Genomic DNA, 23,098 nt, shown 5'->3' with positions numbered 1-23,098 from the left:
ATTTATTTAAGTATCAATTTCTCATTTGAGAAACTTCATATAAGCCTAGTTCATTAAAATTGCTATAAGTCTATGTAAAGCTCATAATTTTTTAAATTTAAATACATTATTATAATATTGAATTACTGTTGCATTATAACAGATAATAAACATAACAAACTTACATGAATGTAATATAAGTGTTAGTTAAAAGTAATGTTAATTTTTCATAGTAAATTTTGTTTATTTTATATTTATATCTATATAGTATTTTATGTAAAGAATAAAAGTACATAAGTGCATACAAATGATCTACACAGAGAATGTTATGAACAAGCAGAATTAAAAATTGTGTTAAAAATTAAATAATTAACAATTTTTCAAACTTTTAATGTTTGTTGAATATATTATCCTTGAATCATTATATTATAATATTACAAGTTATAAAACTTTGCCGAATTTAATATAATCAGCCACAACCAATAACTTGGGTTACAAATATTGTACATAATATTTAATACATATTCATAAAATATAAATAATATTAATTTTTTTTTTTTTTAAATAAAAAAATTAAGCATAAACATATTATAATGATAATAATCTATAAAACATAAATATTATGTTAAGATTAACATTTCTAGAGTATTAAATAAATATTTGAATAAAAAAATAAAAATAAACTATACCAATGTAAAATAATAAAAAAATACACATAAGTCAAAGTAAATTACAATAAGCATACATATTATATTATAGTATAACATAAATTTATATAAGCTGAGAAAACACATCTTTGGCACAAACACAAAGAAAAAAGAAAACAGAAGACTTTAAAATTAAGTATAACAAGTAATAAAAGATAAAGATTAATGTATTAATATTTTATTTTATTAGTTTTAAGAGTTTTGCCAATGAGAAAAAATATTAATATAAAAGAAAACTAAATATTGAAACACAGATTACAATGACTAGATAATTATTTAGAAGTAGATATTATACTTTAATTAACTTTAGGTATTAAAAAAATGCGAGGAGATTTATAATAAATAAGAAAAATTATACATCTATATACATATTATTTATTAAATCATTTGATTATTACGAATTTTCTTTTATAATTCAGTATAAATTTAAATAAGTAGATACTAATTTTTGTTGCATTGTTATAATTAACTATTTGGTGTATATTTTAAATTAATATAAGTACTTATTTTTATTGCATTATTTGTCATGGATATAATTTATCTATGTATAAACTAATTCAGTCATACAGTTGTTCCTAATGTACCAAACACAACTCTCGTAGACTCAGAATCAAGACTTATGTCTTCAGGTGATGCTAATTCTACCCGTACAGCTCCAGTCTGTCTCGTTCGCAACATCCAATCATCACGTTGCCAGTTATATACATTAACATTTTGTTCTTCTGGTTCGACACTTTCTGATGTCAGTGAACTACGAGAATCTGCACTATCAAAACTACTAGCTGGAATATAATCAGTTGAAGTAGGATCAGATGTTCGATCTTCTAAGGCTCTAAAAATTTTAAATAAAATGAATATGATTGTCAGCTTTTAATATTATTAAGTAATATAGACCTTAAAATTCCAATGCAGTTTTCAGATTCTAAAGGAATGGGAGATTCAGAATCCCGGTTGTATATTATTAATGCTATATGGGCTGGATGAGGAACAGGTAATGGTATGCACATTTTATCTGCCATATATGTCTGTTGTATTCGTTTCCATGGCCGAGATTTGTTACGTTGAGATGGCATAGAATTAGTTTTTAAGTATGCTTTGTGTTTGCGAGTACCAGTTTTAAAACGACCGCCTAATAACATTGTGTACGTAATACTATTGCTAAAAAAAAATATATAAATTAATTTTATTAAAAATTTTGTGAATATAAATATACATAGATATATATATATACCAAGCACTATCTAATTTTTTGAATTTGCAATGTAGTAATTTTGATCGAGGATTAAAAGCTGAAATTTCTAAGTATGGAGATTGGATTTGAATGTTTCCACGTGACGAATATAACGGGCCCAACATTTCTGAGCATTGGCCATCAATATTAATACTTTGAACAGCATTATAAAAACGTGATAAATCTACACTCTGTTCAGCCTAAGGAGAATATAAAATTAAAAATTTGAATATATTTATGTTTAATATTTATTACTTCTAATTTAAATTTAGTATCTGCATCATCCAATGGTGTAAGAAAATCTAAACTAAATATATCTGTAAGAAATACAACAGCAAGAGCGGACCAATCATTTACTGAAAGACCTTTAGATTCCCAAAATTCTTCTTCACTAATCGACAACTTTTGCATTACATGTTGAGGATACCAATATTCCAACATTTTTGATGCTAAAGCAACTGTAACCTAAATATAATTTCAAAATTATAAGCATCATACAAATATTTATATAGTTAAATTATAACAAAAATTTTACTTTAAGATCCTTTGAGGTTAATCTAATTTTTGATTTTAGAGTGGTTGATAAACCAGATTGAAGTTCTCGTAATCTTCTTTCTAATTTATCTTGAAGTGCTGTCATCAAATCTTGTGCTTCTTTTTCCAGCACTCGATAAGCTCCATTTTTGGCTAAATGTGCACTAAATGGTCCAAAACACACATCAACAAAGCGAGCAAAATCTTTTTGAGGTTGTTGAATTTTTTGCTCCATAAGATTTTGATATGCATTAAGTTCATCCAACTCCATTTTAGCCTCAAAGGCAGCTAAAGCTTGTTCAGGACGAATTTGAAAGTAATAATCTGATGCCATACCTGGACCAGCAACACGTTTGACGATGAAACTATCACATGCTGGTATTCGTCCACGTTTTTTAATCACCAAATGATATATTATACTATCCCATGCTAAGCGAAACCAATATCTCAATAGAGCAACTATAAAAAAAAATAAACGAAAAATATTTAAAACAAACTAATGTTGTTTATATATTATAAATTAATAATATTACCGATAAATAAGATTACTGTAACAATTGGACAAAATATAAAAGCAATTAAACACGCTATCAATGGTTGTAAAATGCCCTGAAAAAACATATTCCACACTACTGCTTCAATCACAACAAAATATCTGTTTTTCCATTCAGCAGGAGAGTCCAAATCATAAATTAACCCATTGAACACATGTAATAATAATGTAACCAAAGGCATCCTGCAAATACATTTTTATTTAATCATTTTTAATAATTTTAAAATAAATTATAAGATAATCACCATAATGGACCAGTTAATGCCACCATAAGACTTCCAAAACTTGCAGAGAGACATATAATTGGAAATACAATTAACATAGCTAAAGTGCCCAATATACCTTTGATTACATAGTTCCAAGCTCGATTTAAGTGTCTTGTCATTCCTTTACCAATAAACCCTAAAAGTAAAAATAAATATTATCGAAATTTTTAGTACTATTTTTTTTTAAAAAAATGACATTTTAAAACATTTTTTAATTATAAAAAAATAAACATATTCTAAACAAAATGCAGGAATCAGAATATAAGAATTTTCAAATGGGAAAAAAATAATTATGGATAAACAAGGACAAAGTTTAAAGAGACTGGAAAAAGTTTAAATCAAGTCAAAAATAAAGTTAAGTAATTACATTTAAACAGCAAATTGTGACAATTGACAAATACAATAGGGACGAATAAATAAAATGAGAAAAATTGTATTTAGACAATTGTATACAACGAGCTAAATTCATTAATATTGAATATTTATTGAAATTTACCTGTATCAGGTTTTGTTTCAAAATGAGTTCGACTTTTTGATATGTGCCGCCAAAGTAAATTTAATCTAGATATGAGCGTTGAAGTGAGTGATGATTTTCTAGGAAATAATGTACCATTTACTTGAGATAATTCTAAATCTGGATAAAAAGATTCTGAATAAAACAAAGAACGTACACTAACAGGACTACACCACGGTATAACCACCTGTTTATAAAATAAAAATTAATAAAATAAGAATGAGTTATAAATGAAAAGTATTAAGAACAAAACATTAAGTTTTTAAATGACTAACACCAAAGAAAAACATAGCATTCCATGTCCATGTCCAAGTACGATATAGGAAGTTAATAACTCTCCAGAATGGCCATCTTGTGGTGGTTGTGTGGGTAATTTCTTTTTCAACCAAAAATACAGCCTAAACATTTCATAAATTATGATACAAAATCATAAGATCAATAATATATTTGTAATCCATACTTGACTGGGATTAGACCTAGGTGTTGTTATAGCTGTTGCTGTTGAACTTAATACAGTTGGTATTATTTCTGATTGACCTTGGAATGATCTTCGTACAATCCAATTCTTTGGAAGCCAAATTTGTGTTAACCAATTAAAAGTTCTAGTTGGAATTTTAACAGCTTTAAGCTCTTTTGATAAAACTGGTTCTCTCTAAATGAATAATTTATTAATATTTAATTTTAATTGATAACTAGCAATGATCACTTAAATTCATATTTATTTACAATAATAGAGTCTATTTAGTCTAGTTATTAAATTCTTTCATGTTCTTAGCTATTAACTATAAAACATCACTTCATTATGAATAATTATAGAAAAACAAGAATTTAACAGAAATTTAATGTGTCGTGTAGTATAAAACCTATTATGTAAATATAAGGTGTACAAAGATAGTAAAATATAAAATAATTAAAATTATGTTTACTTCTCTCATAAAAGCCAAATCTCTTTGTAAAAAATAAACAGCTTGATGTAATTTATATTCTTTACAAAGAGTTAATGCTTCTTCATGAGCACTCCATTGACATTCTTGAATAAATTTTTCCTAATATAAACACAAAAATATACATTTAAATTTACAATAAATAAAAATATTAAGTAATAATTTTACAACCTCAGCAATGGTTTGTTTATCTCTCATCCAAGGGCCAATACGTGATAATACAGGATAAGTGTATTGCATTCTTTGAGATAGTGTGTTTTTTTGTTTAATTATTTTCCTTTGTACATTTTCAACAGCTCTATCAAAATATTTTGAATTAATATTTATGAATGTAAAGTGTTGCATTTAGAAAAATTTTACCGGTGCATAAGAACAATGCATTGTGCTTGGTTGATCAAAAGATTAGGAATTCCATCACCCAACATCTGCAGTTCTACATTATTAACTATACTTTTGTATACACGTTGCAAATACTCTTTCATTACAGCTTCATTAACCGCCTAAAGTAAAATAAAATAAATTAATACAATACTAATAAGACTTTTTATCAATGTTTTACTTTTTCAATCTCTTCATCTGATAACTTTTGTGTTTTTAATTCATAAATAAGTTTTTCTCTAAAATGTAGAAACCAACCTCGTGTTTCACGTTCTAACAACCCCATTATCACAGGTAATGCTTTTTTCATTATATCTCTATCAAAAAGCCTCAAATCAATTTCTTCACGCTGTAATATAAATGTTTTATTTTTAATTTTAAAAAAAGAATATGAGTATTAAGTGGCAGATCTAGGTTTTTGTTTTTTTGGGGCGGGGTGAGGGGTTCAATATTTTTTTTACATAAGTACATATTTTTATTAAAATACTTATATTAGTATAATGGCATTTTAAAATATATTATTATATGACCATAGGGTGCCCAGGCCCCTCTGACCCTCTCCTTAAATCTGCCACAGTGAGTATTTAATACTTAATAATAATACTTTTGGAGTCAAAAACTGATAAGGAATAGGAATCTGAGGACACATTGCTTCTTTTGATGGTTCAAATTTTTCTGTAGCGGCTCTTCGCAACTGTTTTCGAACAAAACTTATTAAATGTTCCAAGGCATGCTCTAATTCAGGCTGTAATATTTAATATTAGAAGAGTATTATTTATTAAAAATTGTATTGTTCCAAATGGATTAACATACTCGACAAATTAATTCGGCAACCAAATAACGGCATCGTTCTTCTCTTATTTTTTCTGGTAAATTATGTGCTTGTAAAGAAGGTACTCCAAATATTATATCTAAGAATATAAAATTTCAAATTTGTATTTAAAAGAAATCAAGTATTTAATTTCAATTTATTCTTACCAATTAATTTTATCACACCAGTTAGTATAGCTTTTATAGATTCTGCAATGCTAAAAAAATGTGAAAATAGCCTAGCTCTTGCAGTCACTAACAAAAATTGTAAAGCAAAAGCTAAATCATCTAGTAGTGTTTCCCGATTTCTTTCTGTTCCTTTTTGTAACCATTCTGTTAATCTCCATTTGTGTGTTTGGCCAACAAAGTTAATACTAGCCACTTCAAATTCTCTTTAAAGATAAAATAATGAATGTCAGTTTATAAAGTTTAAATAATTAAATACAAAAAATGAACTGCAGAACTAAAATAAATGCACAAGCCAAAAACCAAACAATAACCAACAACCTAAAGTTTTGTCAAATCCTTGACATACCCTAATTTACGTATAGTATCCAATTGTTTTGAATTCAACTTCTTTGGCTTTCCATGTATATCCTTGTCCAGACTTAATAATAACATAATTTTAAGATCCATATAAAAACTGTTTAAAATATTATATATTTTATCTGAACTTACCCGCGTTCACGTAAAGATTCTAGTTGTTTGCTATTTAGATGCCTAGGTTCACCTTTGGTATTTACAGCCACTGCATCTAATTCGTCAAAAGATGGCGGAACAAATAAATCTCGACAATTGATGGAACGAATAGATGTTATGGTTCGCCTTGCCAAGGTACAATTTGATTCTGCACCTAAAACAAAAGTAAATAAATATTTATCATTTATATAGTAAGTTATAAAAGTAATGTTCACCTGGCCCATATGCTGAATCATTTCCATTTATTTGACATTTTGTTGTAATAGCTGTTGGTGGTAAAATTATAGGGAATGTTTTCCAATGATATAAAAATTGTTCTCCTACCTAAAAAAAATTACTATAATGTTATTTAAATTAAAATATTTCTAATTCTTTAAAATTCAACTGTACTTTTTTAATATTATCCACTAAGTGAACTATCTCCTCAGGAGCTCCACAAAGATTTACATCAAACTTTAAAGGCTCTTTCTAAAAAATGAAATACACACAATTATTATTACTGACTAATATACATGTACATAACAAATTAAATTAAATTACCTCTGGCAAAAAAGACATTTCAATTAGTTGACAGTTAAATTAAGTCAAATTACACTAATAACTTTTTAACTTCATTTATTAGGCCAAATACTGTAGTTAGTTTAAATTCTAAACTAGAATCTACAGTATTTAATCAAGCTTGTCATCTCGACGTTGTGCACTTATAATTGAACCTAAAAAAACATAGTTAATTTTAATTTCATTATTTGCATGATACAGCTATACAAGATGTATCATGAATATCTTATTACACCTAAGTTATCATTAGAAGAAGACATTGGAAAATAAATTGGTTTCACAGAGACAGAGGTGTACTATAGATGGTATTGATGGTAATTGCTTTTCCAGATGTGAAATATGGTGAGAATGTGGAATAAAAATGTGATGAATAATACCGCAAATTAAACTATAACAGTGTATACTATCTTAGTGAGAGGTTAATTCAATTATTATATAGCATGGATCACGAACATTAAACACTTACCACACAGAGAGCACAATATTTAAAAAAAAAATTTTTGAATTATCAAACATAACATACCAAATGATCGCTAAATCGACTTCTGTATAGAATAGAAATCATCATAAATCGTAATAATTATGTCATATTATGACTATAAGAGTGCTCATTGTCGATTGTCAAAGTTTAGGTATTGAAAGTTTGTACTTTGTTCTTGTTTGTTGTCTTAACTGATAACTGTATTGATATATATATAAATAAATAAAAAAAAAACAACAACTAAAGATTGATATATTTTATACTGATATCGGTGGCTGCTTTTTTTTTATACCTATATTGTCCGAAAAAATGTGTTGATTCTTTGATAGCAAGATTTAAGATAGTATACCCATAGATAATGGAGTAATATCAGATAATATATCTGAAGAGTGAAGATAGTACATACTACGTAGAGTAATGGGATGGGATGAGTACAGTTCGGCCCTTACTCTCTATCATGAAAAAATAGATCTATTTTGTCATGCTCTCTATGAGATAGTCTACAGAATAGATGAAATTATATAGATATTATAATCTATTTGTGGTTCCATAGTATATTATTTAGTATAGTAGTATCTTTAATTACAATAAGTTATAATATTGTAATTACAATTTTAAATCACGAAAAAATAACGACACAATTCACAAATTAATATATGTGTTAAGTTATAAAAGTGAATTATTAAATTCAGACTTTTTAGACTTTTTTAGAGTTACAATTTACAGAGGCATAAACACATTTATATATTGGTCTTTATGCAACTCACCCTTAAATAGGTAATAATTAGTCATTTGGTTGGTATGTAAAATAATTTTAAATTACATAAGTTTAATTTAAATATGTATTTTTACAGTAATATAATTGTAGATTAGATTGACACTAACTAACAAACTTTTCTTTTTTACATCTTAATTTTGTACTTATGAAAATTGTTTCATTTTCGATGTAATATAATATCAGATTATTTATATCATTATTTGTCTTTTATAAATTATAAGATGAGTAAGTTATAATGCTTTATAATAAATTAATAACATAATTGACAGTTTTGTTGAAAACTTCTAAAACCAAGGTATTTACTAGGGGGAGAGAGATTTCATATAATAAAAATCATATTCTATAGTAAGTTAATAATTATAATATAGGACTGTTCATCGCATAATAATTATACATTTTTAAAATACATAAGTACTTATACTAACACATAAACATATAGATCCAAAATTATAATTAAAACTCTAATTTTATTTTAGTTTGGTTTTTAAAAATATATCAATAATTTAAGTGATATCGATATTAATATCATGGTGAATATTTAAAAGGACAAGACTAGTTAATTTTTTTCCAACATAGCTGATCTCAAGTCTCAACCATGTTTTGAATAGTCGTTCTCACAAAAGGGGAGTTTGGGGGATAGATCCCCCCCCCCAAGGTTCATTATTTTCTTGATATAAGTAATACACATTTTGTCTACTTTTGGTAACCCTTATTGGCTTATTGTGTAACCACTTTTTTTCATCCCCCCCCCCACCATTGAAATAACCTGAGAACACCACTGCTGATCATTGTACTCATAAGCATGCACATGGGGTAATTAGAGTAAACACTTGACTACTCTGAAAACTCCCCCTTCCTAATATTCATTAAACATGATCACTTCAACACATTCGTAAATGGTAAAATGTAAGAAATAAGAATATTTGAAAAATTAAGATATAATATTATTAGTTATATAAATCGACAAATCATGCAGTAGCTGCTGTTGTTAGTTACTGCTATCCAAGCACTGAATCCTATCACAAACTACACTAGTTGATTTCAGTTTACAAAATCTGCCCTTAATTAGCTAAAATTTAATGATTGTAAAAAACCAGCATACCAACACAGATATTATGTTTTTACCATCAATTTTCATAAAAGTCTATTCAATCCAATTTCTAAAGTAACGGGGCTAAACGTGATCTGCTGACCATAAATTTGCTGTTACATACTTGTATAAAATGGAGACAACAAATGCGGGTATGGTGTCTTCCTATCAAAGTTAGGTATTGCATTATAAGCAATCTTAATATTATTATTTATTACTTATTAGTAATAAAATATTTTTTTACTATGGTAAATATTGTTAAATGAGGTTACCATATTTAAATTTGTTAATGTTAAATGTCAATAGTCAATGTATTATGTATGATAAACTTACCAGTAATTTCTATGCACGCTTATGATTGTACTTGTACATATTGTATAATAATATTCTATATTATACATAGAAAACAAAATAAAAATTCAATTATATAATAATAATATAATGATATAATTTTTATTATTGTTTTTGAAGAAAATGTAATAATAATTAATATTAATTAATTTTTTTGCAAATTTTATGAAAGTTGGGTGGTAGTGCTAAAATTACATATTATGGGGTTAGTATACTTATCTTAATTTGAACCCTAAATATTTTTTTTCAAAAAAGTTGGTATTTTTTTGAGAAGTAATCAAGTTTTCTACTAAAAAAAATTAATTCCCACCTAAGGAAAATTTTTAATTATACCATTGATGTTATCGGTGTTGTGGGGACCTATAACAATTTAGGGGCCAATTTGCAATGCTCACCTTTTTCAATTCATAAATTGCATCAAAATTAAATAAGTCCAAATTTAATAAATAAAAATATTACTTTAAATTTTATAATAGGTTGACTCAAAATAATAATAAAAAAAAACACCAAGGATTATTTGAATGTAAAATTGGCCATGTTATACATAATGCATTAACAGAATGGAGAAAATATAATATATGAGTACAACTTCCTATTAGCAAATTAATATAATTAAAGTTCTAACACATATCTGGCTATCTAGCCATCCTAGGTCATAGCGTATATTATCAGACATAACTACATTAGTGTTGTAATTGATACTTTTAACAATTATTATTATTTCTGTAAGTACTTAATAACTTAACAAAATATTATACTAGTCAATAACTAGTATTATTATAGTATATTACTACTCTTCAATAATTACCTACTACCTACTACCTATCAATTAAATTGATAATAATTAAATACACTAGCTAGCTTGCTGCCCACATAAAATATGTTTATGACTTTATGAAGTAATATTAAATAAACTATACTTGAACTTAGAGACTGATGATTAAATAATAATAATAACTCAAATTTAGGGGTATAAATAATTTTTTTAGTATAACTAAGAGCTATTTAAATAAAAAAATTTTTAATTTAACTTGAAACTGTATAGTTAAATAAGATTGAATCGTACAATATTTTACTAGGAATGTTCAAAGGACAACAAACCAATTTGTGTTAATGATGGTTTCACTTTATTGAGATTTAAATAAATTGATTTTTGAGTACCTATTGGACAATGAAGCCTCAGCCATAAAATATTTCTAGGTATACCAATGGTTTAGTCTAAACTTAAAATCATACCTACTTAATAAATAAACAATTTACTCTATTCATTGTTATTATATTTGCTGCATAATACATTATCATTGTCAATAAGAAAATATGCATTAAATGGTTTCATCATAAATAGTGTTGACAAAAACTTATCATCTGGCCATAATTTCTTAGCTTGTAAGTTGCTTATATCAAACCATTGATAATCTAAATAAAACATAAACATTTTAATATTTCATAAAGCAAAAACCACAAATTAAGATAGTACTATCTAAATTTGTCGCAAAAACTTTCACAATAAAAATTGAGTAGTTTAGAGATAGAAGCAGAATAGGTACACTTTTCAATTTTGTGTCAGAGTAAAATGAATTAATGAAAAAAAAAAAAAAATGAAAAATGTATGAAACAGGCATGAACTATATGAAGTTATTGTTTATTTTCTGCAACCCCCTCAAATAATAAAACAAAAAGGTATTCATACATAATCACAACTAAAAATCATCCAAATATTATTATTAATAACATCTAACATACCCTAACTTTCCTTAAATAAGTATTATTTATCTCTGTACACTGTTACTAACTATTAAACAGCCTGAGTAATTAATTGAAAAATTTACCATTAGTTAATGTAGCATTTGTTGATTTTGAAATGTCTACAACAAAAAATTGAATTTCTTGAATATATGGCTTATCGATAAGTTCAATGTTGACAACGGCTATTTTTTGCACTTCCTCTGTAGTTATTTCATAATGCATTTTTAAATATCTAAAACAATAAAAACTCTTCGTCAATATTTACTTATTAGTTATTATTTATATGTTAAGCTAACCTTAAGGCTGCATTTTCTATAGACTCTCCTGTCATAACTTGTTCATGCTTATTTAAGTATTCTGATTCATCAATATTTTTATGTTTAAGTATTTGATTATCTTTTTTAACAACAACATTAACCCAAGTTTCCCTGGTCTTATTCACGGTATTTGATAATATAATGGTACTATCTATCATTGTATCGTCATTTAAATACTTGAAATGTGCTTTAAATGGAATTTTTTTCAATATCATAGGAAACCAATATTTATGATCAATCCACATGGTATCACACGGAGAGTCTTTAATTTTAAACCACTTTATAGGCGCCATTTCTAAAATAACATTATTTATTTATTAATCTGTTTAGTAATAGGTATGTTTTGTATATAATATACAGTGTATTCTCAATTATTCGTAGAATAGAATGGCAGGGCTGAGGGCATTCACGGATAAGCAAATTCCGCAGATAATCCACAAATGATTTTTTTTCATAATCGTATCAAAAATTACCAAAATGTGTTAATATTAAACAAGCATATTGTATTTTACGCCGTTATCGAGTAATCGGCTTTCATAACCCAATTAAATCAATAATGATGTATAATGTAAAGATATATATGTATTTTTTATACACACATATGTATGTAGATGATTCCGTGGAAGACAACGGATAATCCACATAGCAGATAATCGAGAGTATACTGTACTAAAATAATATTTGTAATAACTAATAAATATAAAAATATTTTATTCTTACCATCAGATTCAATTATGTCACCTTCAAATAGATCACAAAAATATATATGTCCTTCCAATATTTCTTTAGAACCTACATATTCAAAATCTATAATACCAATTTTTTCCATAGATATGACATCCAATCCACATTCTTCTTTTACTTCACTAAAATAAATATTTATAAAATATTTTTATTATTTTAAATTGTACCTATATAAAAGTTATTTACCGTTTAGCAGCGTCATCAATTGTTTCATTGGGTTCTACTTTTCCACCAAAACCATTCCATTTACCTTTTCCCATTCCACGATTTTTCATACCCAATAAGATTTCATCATTTTTAAATATTAATGTTAATGTCAACAGTTTACGAGAATAAGATTTAAATGTAGGATATTCCAACATGTTTGATTATTCCAATTTTAATTTTCTAGACAAAAAAAACTTAAGTAACAATAATACAGCCATAAATAGTATATAATTGTAAATAGTTTCTTAAAATAATTATTTGCCTAACTGAACTTAAGAAATAATTGATCAATTTAAGTATACTATTGAACTAAAAGAGTAAGCATTAGAGAACATAACAATAACTTTATCATTATTTCCAGTAAATTCTTATTCTTCTTAACAATATATATAGACAACTACTATTATCAAAGAAGTCTATACTCTATTTATATATATCATTACCCATGCCTTAAATATTATGAGTCTATAATAGTCATGTCATAATATATGATTTTGAAATATAAGAAAAATGTAAAATTGGTATCTAATACTTCTTAACTTTTTACTCGACTTTTTACTTAGGTGCTTAAAGATTATATAGGTAGTACACATATTATAAAAATATTCAGTATTGTCTATCAATATGAATAGAAATAAGTAATGGAAAAATATTTCATGACATTAATAACGATCTAATTAGAAATTGGGCAAAGATAAAGACGTATACCTAATTATAAACTATAATGAAAACCCAACAGGCAAATTTGACAGTGAGATGTATAATTATATACAAAAACCAACAAATTTATAAAAAAAGGTAACGAGCGTACCTGCGTACCTCAAGTAAGGTAAGTAACAAAAGAAAGGTAAAAAAAAAGGTAGTAACAAAAAAAAATTAGTAAGAAAAATACTATTATTCCAGAATAGTATAAACATTTAATAAATTAAAATACATATTTATTAAATATTAAACAACACAAATCACGATACCATCAAAGTTAATAAGATAATTGAACAAACAATATTAATACATAATGAAATGTACATTACCACCCGACGCCGATGAGGAACTTGCAGTGCAGTAGTGCTTGAAAGTTTAGAATTTGAAACGTTAAAAAAATTAAAAAAAAACCGCGGCTACCAGTCGTGCACAACAGGTCAAACACCGACCGGCCTACAAAAGTTTGCTGATAACGCGAAATCGTGAAGTGATAAGTGATAAGACATCGTTTTCGGCAAGAACATTGGCCGGCGGAGTGAGGGGGCTCGGTAATTTTGCGTTGCCCGGACGTGCCAGACTGCCTGCGGAACGGATTGAAATGATTGAACACTCACCCGCGACCCGCCGCCCCCGCCATACTGTACTGTAAACACAGGATGGGCAGACGTGTTCCGAACGGTGTCGTATACCGTTGTCGTAGTATATAGTAGTAATAGTAGTAGTAGTAAATACTAAATAGTATTAGTGGTCGGTGGCTCACTACTCGCTAAGTGGCAACTCGGCGATTCCTCTCAGTGGCGCACTCTCTTCCCGCCGCCTTTCATTCATAATAATAACAAAATATCGCACAGTCGAAAAAGAGGAGGACGACGTCCGCGGACCGTGCGAAGAGGTGTGTTGTGTAGCAGTAGACAGTAATCGCGCAAAACGCTCACATACACGCACACACAAATACGCGAGTTATATATATATATATATATGTATATTAGCCATACTTGCGACACAATAATAATTCTATAATAGACTCGGCGTACACAATACACGATTTTCTGAGCGGCGGACGTCGATCCGTATTATTCGCTTTTGTGCATCGACGCATCTTACTCGGTTCGCGGTACAATCGCCTTCTTCAGTGCGTTTTTTTTGTTTTTGGCGATTTTTCGTTTTAGAGACGTTCTCCTGTAACTCCACACGCACAGCTGCGCGTGTGCATACCGTAACAGTGTTATTATTATGCCCGTCGTCGTCTGACCGGAAAACACTATCCAATCTCGAGAACGTGTCAACAGTTGTCATCGAGGTGAGTAACTGGCAATGATTTGTGTTTTATCATCCTCCTACTCAAAAAAACGTAGTATCAAAGTTTGCCTAGGTTTTTCCTAAACCAAAAGTCTAGTCTAGTTTTTTTGTGCTGATGTTGACAAACGCGACCAATCGCACTATAACTAATTAACTTAAACGCCTATATCACTGTGTAGATACTAATAGTTTTGTATCGTTTGGACGAGGTTTGAAGTTCTGGTCTTAACTGCCAATATTGATTTTAACTTTAAAACTTCTGTGTTTTGTATACAACCAGTCGAGAGACCTGGCTATAGGACGTTCTATATTATCATATCAACCATATTTGAATTGATCAACATTTACTTGTATAGTAAGTGCGACTGAAATAAGTATTACAAATAAAATTTTTAACTTATAGGACACAATTAATAAAAACTGAAGAGCTTGTATAGTATGTTAGTTTCTCAAATTATAAAAATGTTGATTACCTTCAGAATTCAAATTAAACTACTTATTTTTTATACAGTATATATTTTATTCAGTTGTATTCATATTATTCTCTGGTTTTAGAGTTGAGTTTAACCTAATCAGCATTCACTTTAATTGTTGCTTATCTCGTATAATGCTTTCAATAAAAAATTTTTCTTTAACCTCGTATTGTACCTACTTGTAATCAAAACAAATATTGCTTTTCATAATTACATTAATACTTGTTAGTCTAATCCTATTTAATCTGAAACGACTATTGCATTATAATGATATAGTAGATATATTAAAAATTGTCACAATAGTCTACCTGATGTATTAATCATTATTAATAATACTGTGTACAATTATATTTGCCAGTAATAATGAGTAAAGCATAAGTGTTAGTTGTTAATTATTGGTTGCTTATATATTTTAATAACCATGCCTTATTGTTCATAAGTAGGCACTTTAAAGATAAACTTGTATTCCCAGTCAAAAATTCTTTTAAGAATTAATGTGTCCTTGATAAATTTTGTATTCTGTTTGCTTATCTTGTGTATTACAATAATGTATTCAGTACAATGGTATTTGTCTACATATCTAATGTATACTGTTGATGTCATGATTAATTTAAAGACAAATTTTTATATTTTTAAATTTATTTTTCATTTAATTATTGATCATCCCAACCATAATTTATGTTAGGTACCTATTTCACAATTGTTTTTTATTTGTCCTTTTATAATTTGCTAATTGTAAACAAAATTAATACCTATCTAAGTATTAATATCAATTATCTATGTTATAGTTTGAATAACTGGTTTTAAAAAAATAAAAATATTTTTTAATTTTTAATTTTTCTAATTTATTGTAATAACTTTATTTGATACTTTGTATTTAGCTTGCTACCTTGGTTATAATAAAAAAAGAATGAATTCAGGGAAGGGGGGTTAATTACCAAATCCTCCCTTGACTATAGCCTTGATCAGTGACTACCATTTGATTATAAAAAATAATTATGTGTAAAATATATCCTTGTATTTCCCCTCAATGTTTCAGATTATTAAATTTTCATCCAAAGTAGATTTTGCATTACATTATGATTAAAATAATATCATATTATATTTATTAATATTGAATATTTTTAACACTTTATTTACCTAAATTTTTTATTTGAACAGCAAAATTTGTATAATTATTTCTTTTTATATTAATATTAAAAAAAATAGTACCTATTATTACTTTCACTTGTAAAATAAGTCTAAGTGGTTGTAGCCATGTACATAAATTTAAGGATGTACTTTAATAAAAAATTCCTGTTTCGTACTACCTACTAGCCTATATAAATTTCTTAGTAAAATAAATTATAGTAATCTGAAAAAATAATGTTTTTTTAAAATTTTAAAAGTTCAAGCATAATGTAATAATTATTTTTCTATTCTATAAGTTATCTTCTATTACAAATTGAAAGAAGTTAACTTAATGTTTTTACAACTACTACTATTTCTAGTTGGTATTAGCTTAATTTAAATACTTAAACTTAAGTTATATAGTAGTAACATCTTAAAAATGTTCATGAAAATATATTGATTGTATTCATTTAAGTAAATAGAATTTTATATATTCTAAATATGTGTCATAAAGTTAATAATGTTATGGTATTATTGACTGAGTATATTAAATCATTGTATTTTAAGAATAAAATATATTTTAAGAATAGGTATAATGTATTGTAAAATGTAGGTATCAGTGATGTACGCAGGAGGGGTTGTCAGGAAGATATTATTAAATAGCTTAAAGCACGGTCTTAGAAGATATACAGTGGTTTAAAGTATCTTTTTAAAAATACACTAATAGTATTAATGTTACATATTATTGCCCATTGATAAAACTAACAGTTCAAAACGAACTGTTATCACGGTTCATTCCAAAAAATATACACAGATATAACTAACAATGTTTGAAAAAAAAAATTATTATTTTGGTGATTGTATTTTTTTTCTTAAGTGCTAAAAGGTCATCCATTCATGTATATTATGACACCCCCCTTGAAAAAATCCTGTGTACGCCGATGGTAGCTATAAAGTATTAATTAAGTTAATAATATTAACTTTAAAACAATGAACATTGTAAGTATTGAATTAGTTTTAATACTAACAGTATGTACATATAAATTTACATTTCTTTAACTAATTTAAGGTTTCAATAATCAATAAATTTTGATATTCTGGGTTAGGTTACAATTGTATTTAAATATAAAATGCAAAGCACTACTACAAAAATAAATACTAACCATAGATACTTGACATTTAAAATAATTAATTGTATATTTAAATAATAATTGATAGCATTTAAATAAGACCAATATAAGTATATTAAATATTTCAATGCTTTTATATTTTATTAATCATTGTTATAAATTTCAAATAAATGAATTCAAACGTTAGCATGCGGCAATTAAATAAGTATGGTTTAATATGATTTAACTCCATTTCTAGATACTTATCGTGGTCATGTATAATTGGCATGTACCTATCTAAATCATTTGATATTTACTGTTATAAGCCAGATTAATAATTTATGATTGTATTGCTCAAAATCCTTTTAATTGGTTTTTTTAATGTATAATTAAAGTGTATAATTTATATAAACATTTAATCTTATTTTTTCGTTAAAAATTAATTTTAAATAAAATTCAATTGTACATAGTATACTCTAAATTCCTATTATATACCTAATTTATATTTTTAATTTTAGATGAAGAAGCGAGAAGAAATGCAAGTTAATGTTGCTGGGCTGAGAAGAAATATTAAAAATATAGCACATAATTATTCTGATGCTCAGGTTAGTATGGTTTTTAATTTTATTTTTTGATAAATTTGTATTCTTATTGTTAAATTAACTTAATTTATTCTTATAAATCTAACATCCTTAGTAATAAATGATCATTAATAATTTGACCTAGATTATTATATGTTAAATCTTATTAGTCGCGCTTCAAAAATATGACTTAAATAATTGTATTATATTTAACAACAAAATAAATTGAGTTAGGTACAAGTTTATAAAAAATTGTATATACGCATTGCATTATAGGTAAAAGTGCGTGAGGCAACCAGCAATGATCAGTGGGGTCCTAGCAGTACGCTAATGGCTGAAATTGCTGACTTAACTTATAATGTAGTTGCCTTTTCTGAAATTATGGCAATTCTTTGGAAACGACTTAATGATCATGGACGAAACTGGCGACATGTTCATAAAGCACTTATTCTTCTAGAATATTTAATTAAGACTGGCAGTGAAAAAGTATGAATAATCCATATTTTTAGTATGATCTTATTGATGATTATATTGTTCTAAGGTTGCCCAACAATGTAAGGAAAATCGTTTTGCTATTAAAACATTAGAAACGTTTCAACATATAGAAGATAATAAAGATAAAGGACAAAGAGTAAGAGATACAGCTATACAACTTGTAGCTTTATTAGACGATGATGAACGATTAAAAACTGAACGAGCACGTGCAATTAAAGCAAAAGAACGATCTGCACAAAAAATTTCTAGTTTTGGCAGCGATGGAAATGTAAAGATTTTTTATTTGTATTATATTTTAGTAATTTAATGATGGTGGTGGTTATTATGTATTTTATTTATTTTTTTTTACGCTATACATTTGGTTAGACAACTCCACAAAGTCCCAAGTATCCGTTGGTAAGTTCATTACATAAAATTTTATGGTTTACAACAAAAATGCATGTATTATCTACTAATGTCTAATTGTGTAATAATAATTATAGTTTAATCTTTTAATGGCACTTCTGGGACTAGTAATTAAAATATTAACAACTTAGCGATTATACTTGTGTATAACAATAAATTATTTTTAAATCATAGTAATATTATGATTATTTAAATTATAAATTTTAAAATAGTTCAATTACTATAGTTTCCTTAATTTACTAATTATTAATTGGAAAACCTAGTCTAAATATATAATCATTCAATTGTTATAATATTTATATATATAAAAAAAAAAAAGGAAAAAAATTAAAATCATTGTACTATTTTATATTTAAAATAAGTTTTATAAGTATAAATGCATAATTTTGTAAATCATAAAATAATAGTTTATTTATTTTTTGTAGTTCCGAGATTCCTATGGTTTATATGATACACGACCTCCTGTAAAAGGTTTGTTGATTGTTATTGTATTTTTTTAAGGGTTCAGAATATTAGAATTTCTTGTTTCTATTTTTTAGCTTGGTGTAACAACATTTTATCCCAAATTTATGAACTTCTAATAAATATAAGACTATAATTACTATGAAATGATTCAAAATAGTATTTATGTTCACTTTAATGATTTTTAAATGTTTAACTTGAGTGTTAGTTTTTTTAATAGTACAAAATATTAAATAATTATAATAAATTTAAAACATCTTCAAAATTATTCCTTAGTTAGGTATACAAATTCATTTTTTTTAATGAACTTACATGAAATCATTACATAATCAAATACATTTTGTTTTCATATTTATAATATTTACAATTTATCTTGATTCAAGGTGAACATAGCAAGATGATTGTCCAAACATTTATTTACTATTTCCTGTTCAGCTATTTTATTATTTTAATTTGTTTAGTAGTTTTTATCAATATAAAAAAATACCAGTGTTTTTTTCTTTTAATTGTAAAATTTTTTTAATAAATTAAATATTTACTTCATAAATTTGGGTTACATAAAAATTTGTTATACATTGTCTTGGATAGAAAAGAATATAAAATTCTATTTTTACAATTTATGCTTTTTTAATCCTAGTAAAGACAATAAATATCAAATAATAATAAAATGTTGTTATTCATGTATTTCATTTGTAAAATTATTATTTAAACATTAAATATAATGTGTTTTATCTATTTAAGCGGAACTAGAGAGTGCGCGTCCACAAACTGTTGGTGAAGAAGAATTACAATTACAACTAGCTTTGGCTATGTCAAGAGAAGAAGCAGAACAAGAAGAACAAAAAAGACGTAGTGATGATGTGCGATTAAAATTGGCATTGTCTCAAAGTGAAAATGAATTCAAGTAAATTTAAATTTATTATTAGTTATTAAAAAGTGTATATAATTATTTGGGTTAAATAATAAAAATCATATTTAAGTAGTGGTTCAGAATCTGGAGCTAATAGTAGTAGTGGCAAGAGCAGTAATATGTTAGACCTTTTGGGAATTGATCTAGACAATGATGGAGATCAAAATGGTGCAACGGCATCGGCAACAGCAGACCCATGGGGTATGCCAATAAAAAGTCAACCACAGGTAATATAATTCAAAAATAGAACTCCTTAAGAATATAAAAAATAATTCATAAATTATTCTTAAGCCATGAATATTATATAAAATGAACAAAATCTATTAAAATTAAATAAATTAAAAAATAGTTATATATTTAATATTTATATCCTATTCAAATAATATTTTATCAATACAATTAAATATATGAATTATAGGTAATGAAAAACAATTTTACCGTCTACTTATTAGTGATTTTATATATTTGAACATTTAATTTCAGCCTTTAAATTGGTCTAATGGAGATTTAAATAATGGAACGCCCAACCGAGCTGTTGACCCTTGGTCACCTGTTACACAAAAACAAAATGCCAATGCTCCTGTTCATGTAATGCCTAATGCAATAAATAATGGTAAGTAAAAAATAAACACATTTATGATACATAGAATCATGTAATTCGAAAATATTATTTTAAGGTGTACATCCTTGGTTATCACAAAGTTCATCAGCTGCAGCAATGACTCCTCCAGACCCTTGGACTCCTGCGACAACTGCTCAACCTTTAAGCAAACCAAATCAAGAATTTGACGAATTTGCTCTTTTAGGAAATCGATCATTACAAACGAGTACGTAAATAATCAGAATTTTTTTATAAATATCTATGTATATTGTTTTAATATTAATGATATTTATTTAGAACCTACTCCTGATCCATTTGACCTATCTCATTTAAACAATGAACTACTAGGAACTTCACAAGGTTCCTCATCGGGTAAAAAGACACCACACAGTTTTTTGGGGGAAAATTCTGCTTTAGTAAATTTGGATAACCTAGTAACAGCACCTATTAATCCAGCACCAGTTGCACAAATACGGCCACCGGGTATGTATATTTTCTTTATCAATAATTTAACATTTATATAATATTACATCATTACATAATCAAATAATTGTTTATAACTTATTCACCTCCAATGTTGGTCAAACAAATTAAGTTATTAACATCTCTCATATTGCAATTGATGATCTAAACATATTTTTAACTCAAATTTATTATAATAGATAATTTTTGTCTTAACAGTTTTTTATATATTTTAAGTTAATAATAACACATTTGAACTATTTATAATTATTTACATTTAGATATAAAAAAACATATTATATTTATTTTTTTTATATTATCTACTCTATTGTTCATTTTTTATAATTATTTTAGGTATGGCAAATCCATTTGGTTTAACACCACAACCTCCATTTGCCAATCAACCAACGGCTCCATCCACATTCAGTGGTCCAACTACTTCGACTTTGCCACCACCACTTGTGCCGTCTCCTAATCCATTTTTGTCGTAGCAAAATTAAAGTACTCTTCTAATCAATTATCAAATGATTAACAATAACAAAGTTATATTTTTTTACGGTTGTTTCCAATTTCCAGTAATATTATATTCAAGCGTCAAATGTTATTCTTCTTATTTAAATTGTAAATAAATTAAGAAAAAGAGCTTGGAAAAATTAATTTGGGCTTTAACAATAATTATAATTTATAATTATTAATTACCATCATAAGGTATATTAGTAAAAAAGTTATTTAATTACAAATACAAAATGTGTATAGGGACGAGAGAAAAAATATAAATTTTTCAACAATAGTTAAAATATTTTGTATTTTTACAAGCCATTTAAAATAATTTAGTACTTTTGATAGATACCTTATAAGTAGCTACTTCATAATACGTATCATTAGCAATTATTATTACCTATGATTTTCAAAATATAGAATTATTATGTAAGGTTTACTCTTTAATTCACAATATTGAGCTCAACGTGTTTAAAATAAAAAAAAAAACTTTATTATTGTTAAACGCACTGAATATAATATACCTTTTTTATACATAAATATATAACTTAGATTTTATTTATAGACGTTCCGATTTTGAAATGCCCACTATATCATGCATATTTTTCTATGTAAATAAAACTAGTGGGTGTAAAAACGAGTGAGAGATGTATTGTATTTTTTTAAACAATTTTAAATCCGCGTAGTTTTTATTTAATTAATATTGTGGATGACATTGCCTGTGGTACATTATATTGTAAAACTTTAATCTGTGTTGATAATTGTATTATCATCAGTTGGTTTTTATAACAATAATTGTTTTATTATTCAATCATTTATTATTGCCCGGTGTATTTATAATACCTAAATATATATTATTTTATTTTGTTACAGTAATTTTTAATGGTGTTTTTATTTTATTTAGTATAGATTTTAAGTAATGATAACCTATTTTTTCCTTTGTTTAAAACAGACACGAGTGGGAAATTTCTATCAAAATACTGTTACGCACCCACTATACCACAACAGTAACCTACTAGGAATAACTATTTGGATTAAACAAGTTTCACAGTAGCTTTGAGCTTCTGGCCTAAAAGGAAATCTGGTCCTACATTCATTATCCCT

At 26.4% G+C, this 23,098-nt stretch overlaps 3 protein-coding genes across 14 annotated transcripts; 1 reads left to right on the top strand and 2 right to left on the bottom strand.

Moving 5' to 3' along the window:
- Nucleotides 1-512: 512 nt before the first annotated feature.
- LOC114120230 (uncharacterized) lies at nucleotides 513-7,919 on the bottom strand. Of its 6 annotated transcripts, none has more exons than XM_050211067.1 (24): nucleotides 7,640-7,918; nucleotides 7,409-7,561; nucleotides 7,156-7,328; nucleotides 7,006-7,083; nucleotides 6,831-6,939; nucleotides 6,595-6,769; nucleotides 6,452-6,523; nucleotides 6,085-6,308; nucleotides 5,920-6,017; nucleotides 5,711-5,851; nucleotides 5,288-5,455; nucleotides 5,089-5,228; nucleotides 4,900-5,026; nucleotides 4,711-4,830; nucleotides 4,245-4,436; nucleotides 4,060-4,182; nucleotides 3,767-3,971; nucleotides 3,250-3,406; nucleotides 2,985-3,187; nucleotides 2,453-2,910; nucleotides 2,173-2,382; nucleotides 1,918-2,117; nucleotides 1,581-1,844; nucleotides 513-1,518 (listed from the first exon to the last, which is right to left on the bottom strand). In XM_050211067.1, the coding sequence occupies exons 3-24, from the start codon at nucleotides 7,171-7,173 to the stop codon at nucleotides 1,248-1,250; spliced, it is 3,753 nt and encodes a 1,250-aa protein (XP_050067024.1). In that variant the 5' UTR covers nucleotides 7,174-7,328; nucleotides 7,409-7,561; nucleotides 7,640-7,918; the 3' UTR covers nucleotides 513-1,247. The 6 variants fall into 6 exon arrangements, with proteins under 6 accessions (XP_050067024.1, XP_050067025.1, XP_027837875.1 ...); XM_050211068.1 differs by having other exon boundaries at nucleotides 7,697-7,918; XM_027982074.2 differs by lacking the exon at nucleotides 7,409-7,561 and having other exon boundaries at nucleotides 6,595-6,763; nucleotides 7,697-7,919.
- A 3,209-nt stretch (nucleotides 7,920-11,128) lies between these two features.
- Nucleotides 11,129-14,341, bottom strand: LOC114120208 (putative nudix hydrolase 1). Of its 4 annotated transcripts, none has more exons than XM_050205204.1 (6): nucleotides 14,204-14,341; nucleotides 12,867-13,067; nucleotides 12,657-12,802; nucleotides 11,916-12,231; nucleotides 11,703-11,851; nucleotides 11,129-11,289 (listed from the first exon to the last, which is right to left on the bottom strand). In XM_050205204.1, exons 2-6 carry the CDS (start codon nucleotides 13,040-13,042, stop codon nucleotides 11,135-11,137), a joined length of 942 nt encoding a protein of 313 aa, XP_050061161.1. In that variant the 5' UTR covers nucleotides 13,043-13,067; nucleotides 14,204-14,341; the 3' UTR covers nucleotides 11,129-11,134. The 4 variants fall into 4 exon arrangements, with proteins under 4 accessions (XP_050061161.1, XP_027837844.1, XP_027837845.1 ...); XM_027982043.2 differs by lacking the exon at nucleotides 14,204-14,341 and adding an exon at nucleotides 13,919-14,048; XM_027982044.2 differs by lacking the exon at nucleotides 14,204-14,341 and adding an exon at nucleotides 13,914-14,032.
- LOC114120207 (epsin-2) lies at nucleotides 14,176-22,870 on the top strand. 4 transcript variants are annotated; one of them, XM_027982040.2, is made up of 12 exons: nucleotides 14,176-14,889; nucleotides 18,099-18,185; nucleotides 18,438-18,647; nucleotides 18,703-18,924; nucleotides 19,023-19,052; nucleotides 19,487-19,532; nucleotides 20,265-20,427; nucleotides 20,507-20,660; nucleotides 20,917-21,046; nucleotides 21,111-21,260; nucleotides 21,332-21,517; nucleotides 21,851-22,870. In XM_027982040.2, the coding sequence occupies exons 2-12, from the start codon at nucleotides 18,099-18,101 to the stop codon at nucleotides 21,985-21,987; spliced, it is 1,515 nt and encodes a 504-aa protein (XP_027837841.1). In that variant the 5' UTR covers nucleotides 14,176-14,889; the 3' UTR covers nucleotides 21,988-22,870. The 4 variants fall into 4 exon arrangements, with proteins under 4 accessions (XP_027837841.1, XP_027837840.1, XP_027837842.1 ...); XM_027982039.2 differs by having other exon boundaries at nucleotides 20,504-20,660; XM_050205157.1 differs by lacking the exon at nucleotides 14,176-14,889 and adding an exon at nucleotides 15,225-15,243 and having other exon boundaries at nucleotides 20,504-20,660.
- Nucleotides 22,871-23,098: the final 228 nt, after the last annotated feature.

Source organism: Aphis gossypii, chromosome 1, assembly GCF_020184175.1.
Source record: "Aphis gossypii isolate Hap1 chromosome 1, ASM2018417v2, whole genome shotgun sequence".
In the NCBI taxonomy this organism is placed as follows: domain Eukaryota; kingdom Metazoa; phylum Arthropoda; class Insecta; order Hemiptera; family Aphididae; genus Aphis; species Aphis gossypii.
Note: the sequence above shows the minus strand (reverse complement) of the source record. Positions and strands in the feature narration are given on the sequence as shown.

Excerpts from the sequence above, each read along its gene's own strand:
- LOC114120208 (XM_050205204.1), bottom strand. The coding sequence starts at position 13,042 with ATGTTGGAATATCCTACATTTAAATCTTATTCTCGTAAACTGTTGACA. Across the intron at positions 11,852-11,915 it reads ATAGAAAATGCAGCCTTAAG|ATATTTAAAAATGCATTATG; the intron begins GTTAGCTTAACA and ends TTATTGTTTTAG. Across the intron at positions 11,290-11,702 it reads AAATGCTACATTAACTAATG|ATTATCAATGGTTTGATATA; the intron begins GTAAATTTTTCA and ends TGTTTTATTTAG.
- LOC114120230 (XM_050211067.1), bottom strand. Across the intron at positions 6,524-6,594 it reads GAATCTTTACGTGAACGCGG|TCTGGACAAGGATATACATG; the intron begins GTAAGTTCAGAT and ends GTTATTATTAAG. Across the intron at positions 2,911-2,984 it reads TACAGTAATCTTATTTATCG|TTGCTCTATTGAGATATTGG; the intron begins GTAATATTATTA and ends TTTTTTTTATAG.
- LOC114120207 (XM_027982039.2), top strand. The coding sequence starts at position 18,099 with ATGAAGAAGCGAGAAGAAATGCAAGTTAATGTTGCTGGGCTGAGAAGA. Across the intron at positions 19,533-20,264 it reads TACACGACCTCCTGTAAAAG|CGGAACTAGAGAGTGCGCGT; the intron begins GTTTGTTGATTG and ends TATCTATTTAAG. Across the intron at positions 21,047-21,110 it reads GCCTAATGCAATAAATAATG|GTGTACATCCTTGGTTATCA; the intron begins GTAAGTAAAAAA and ends TATTATTTTAAG.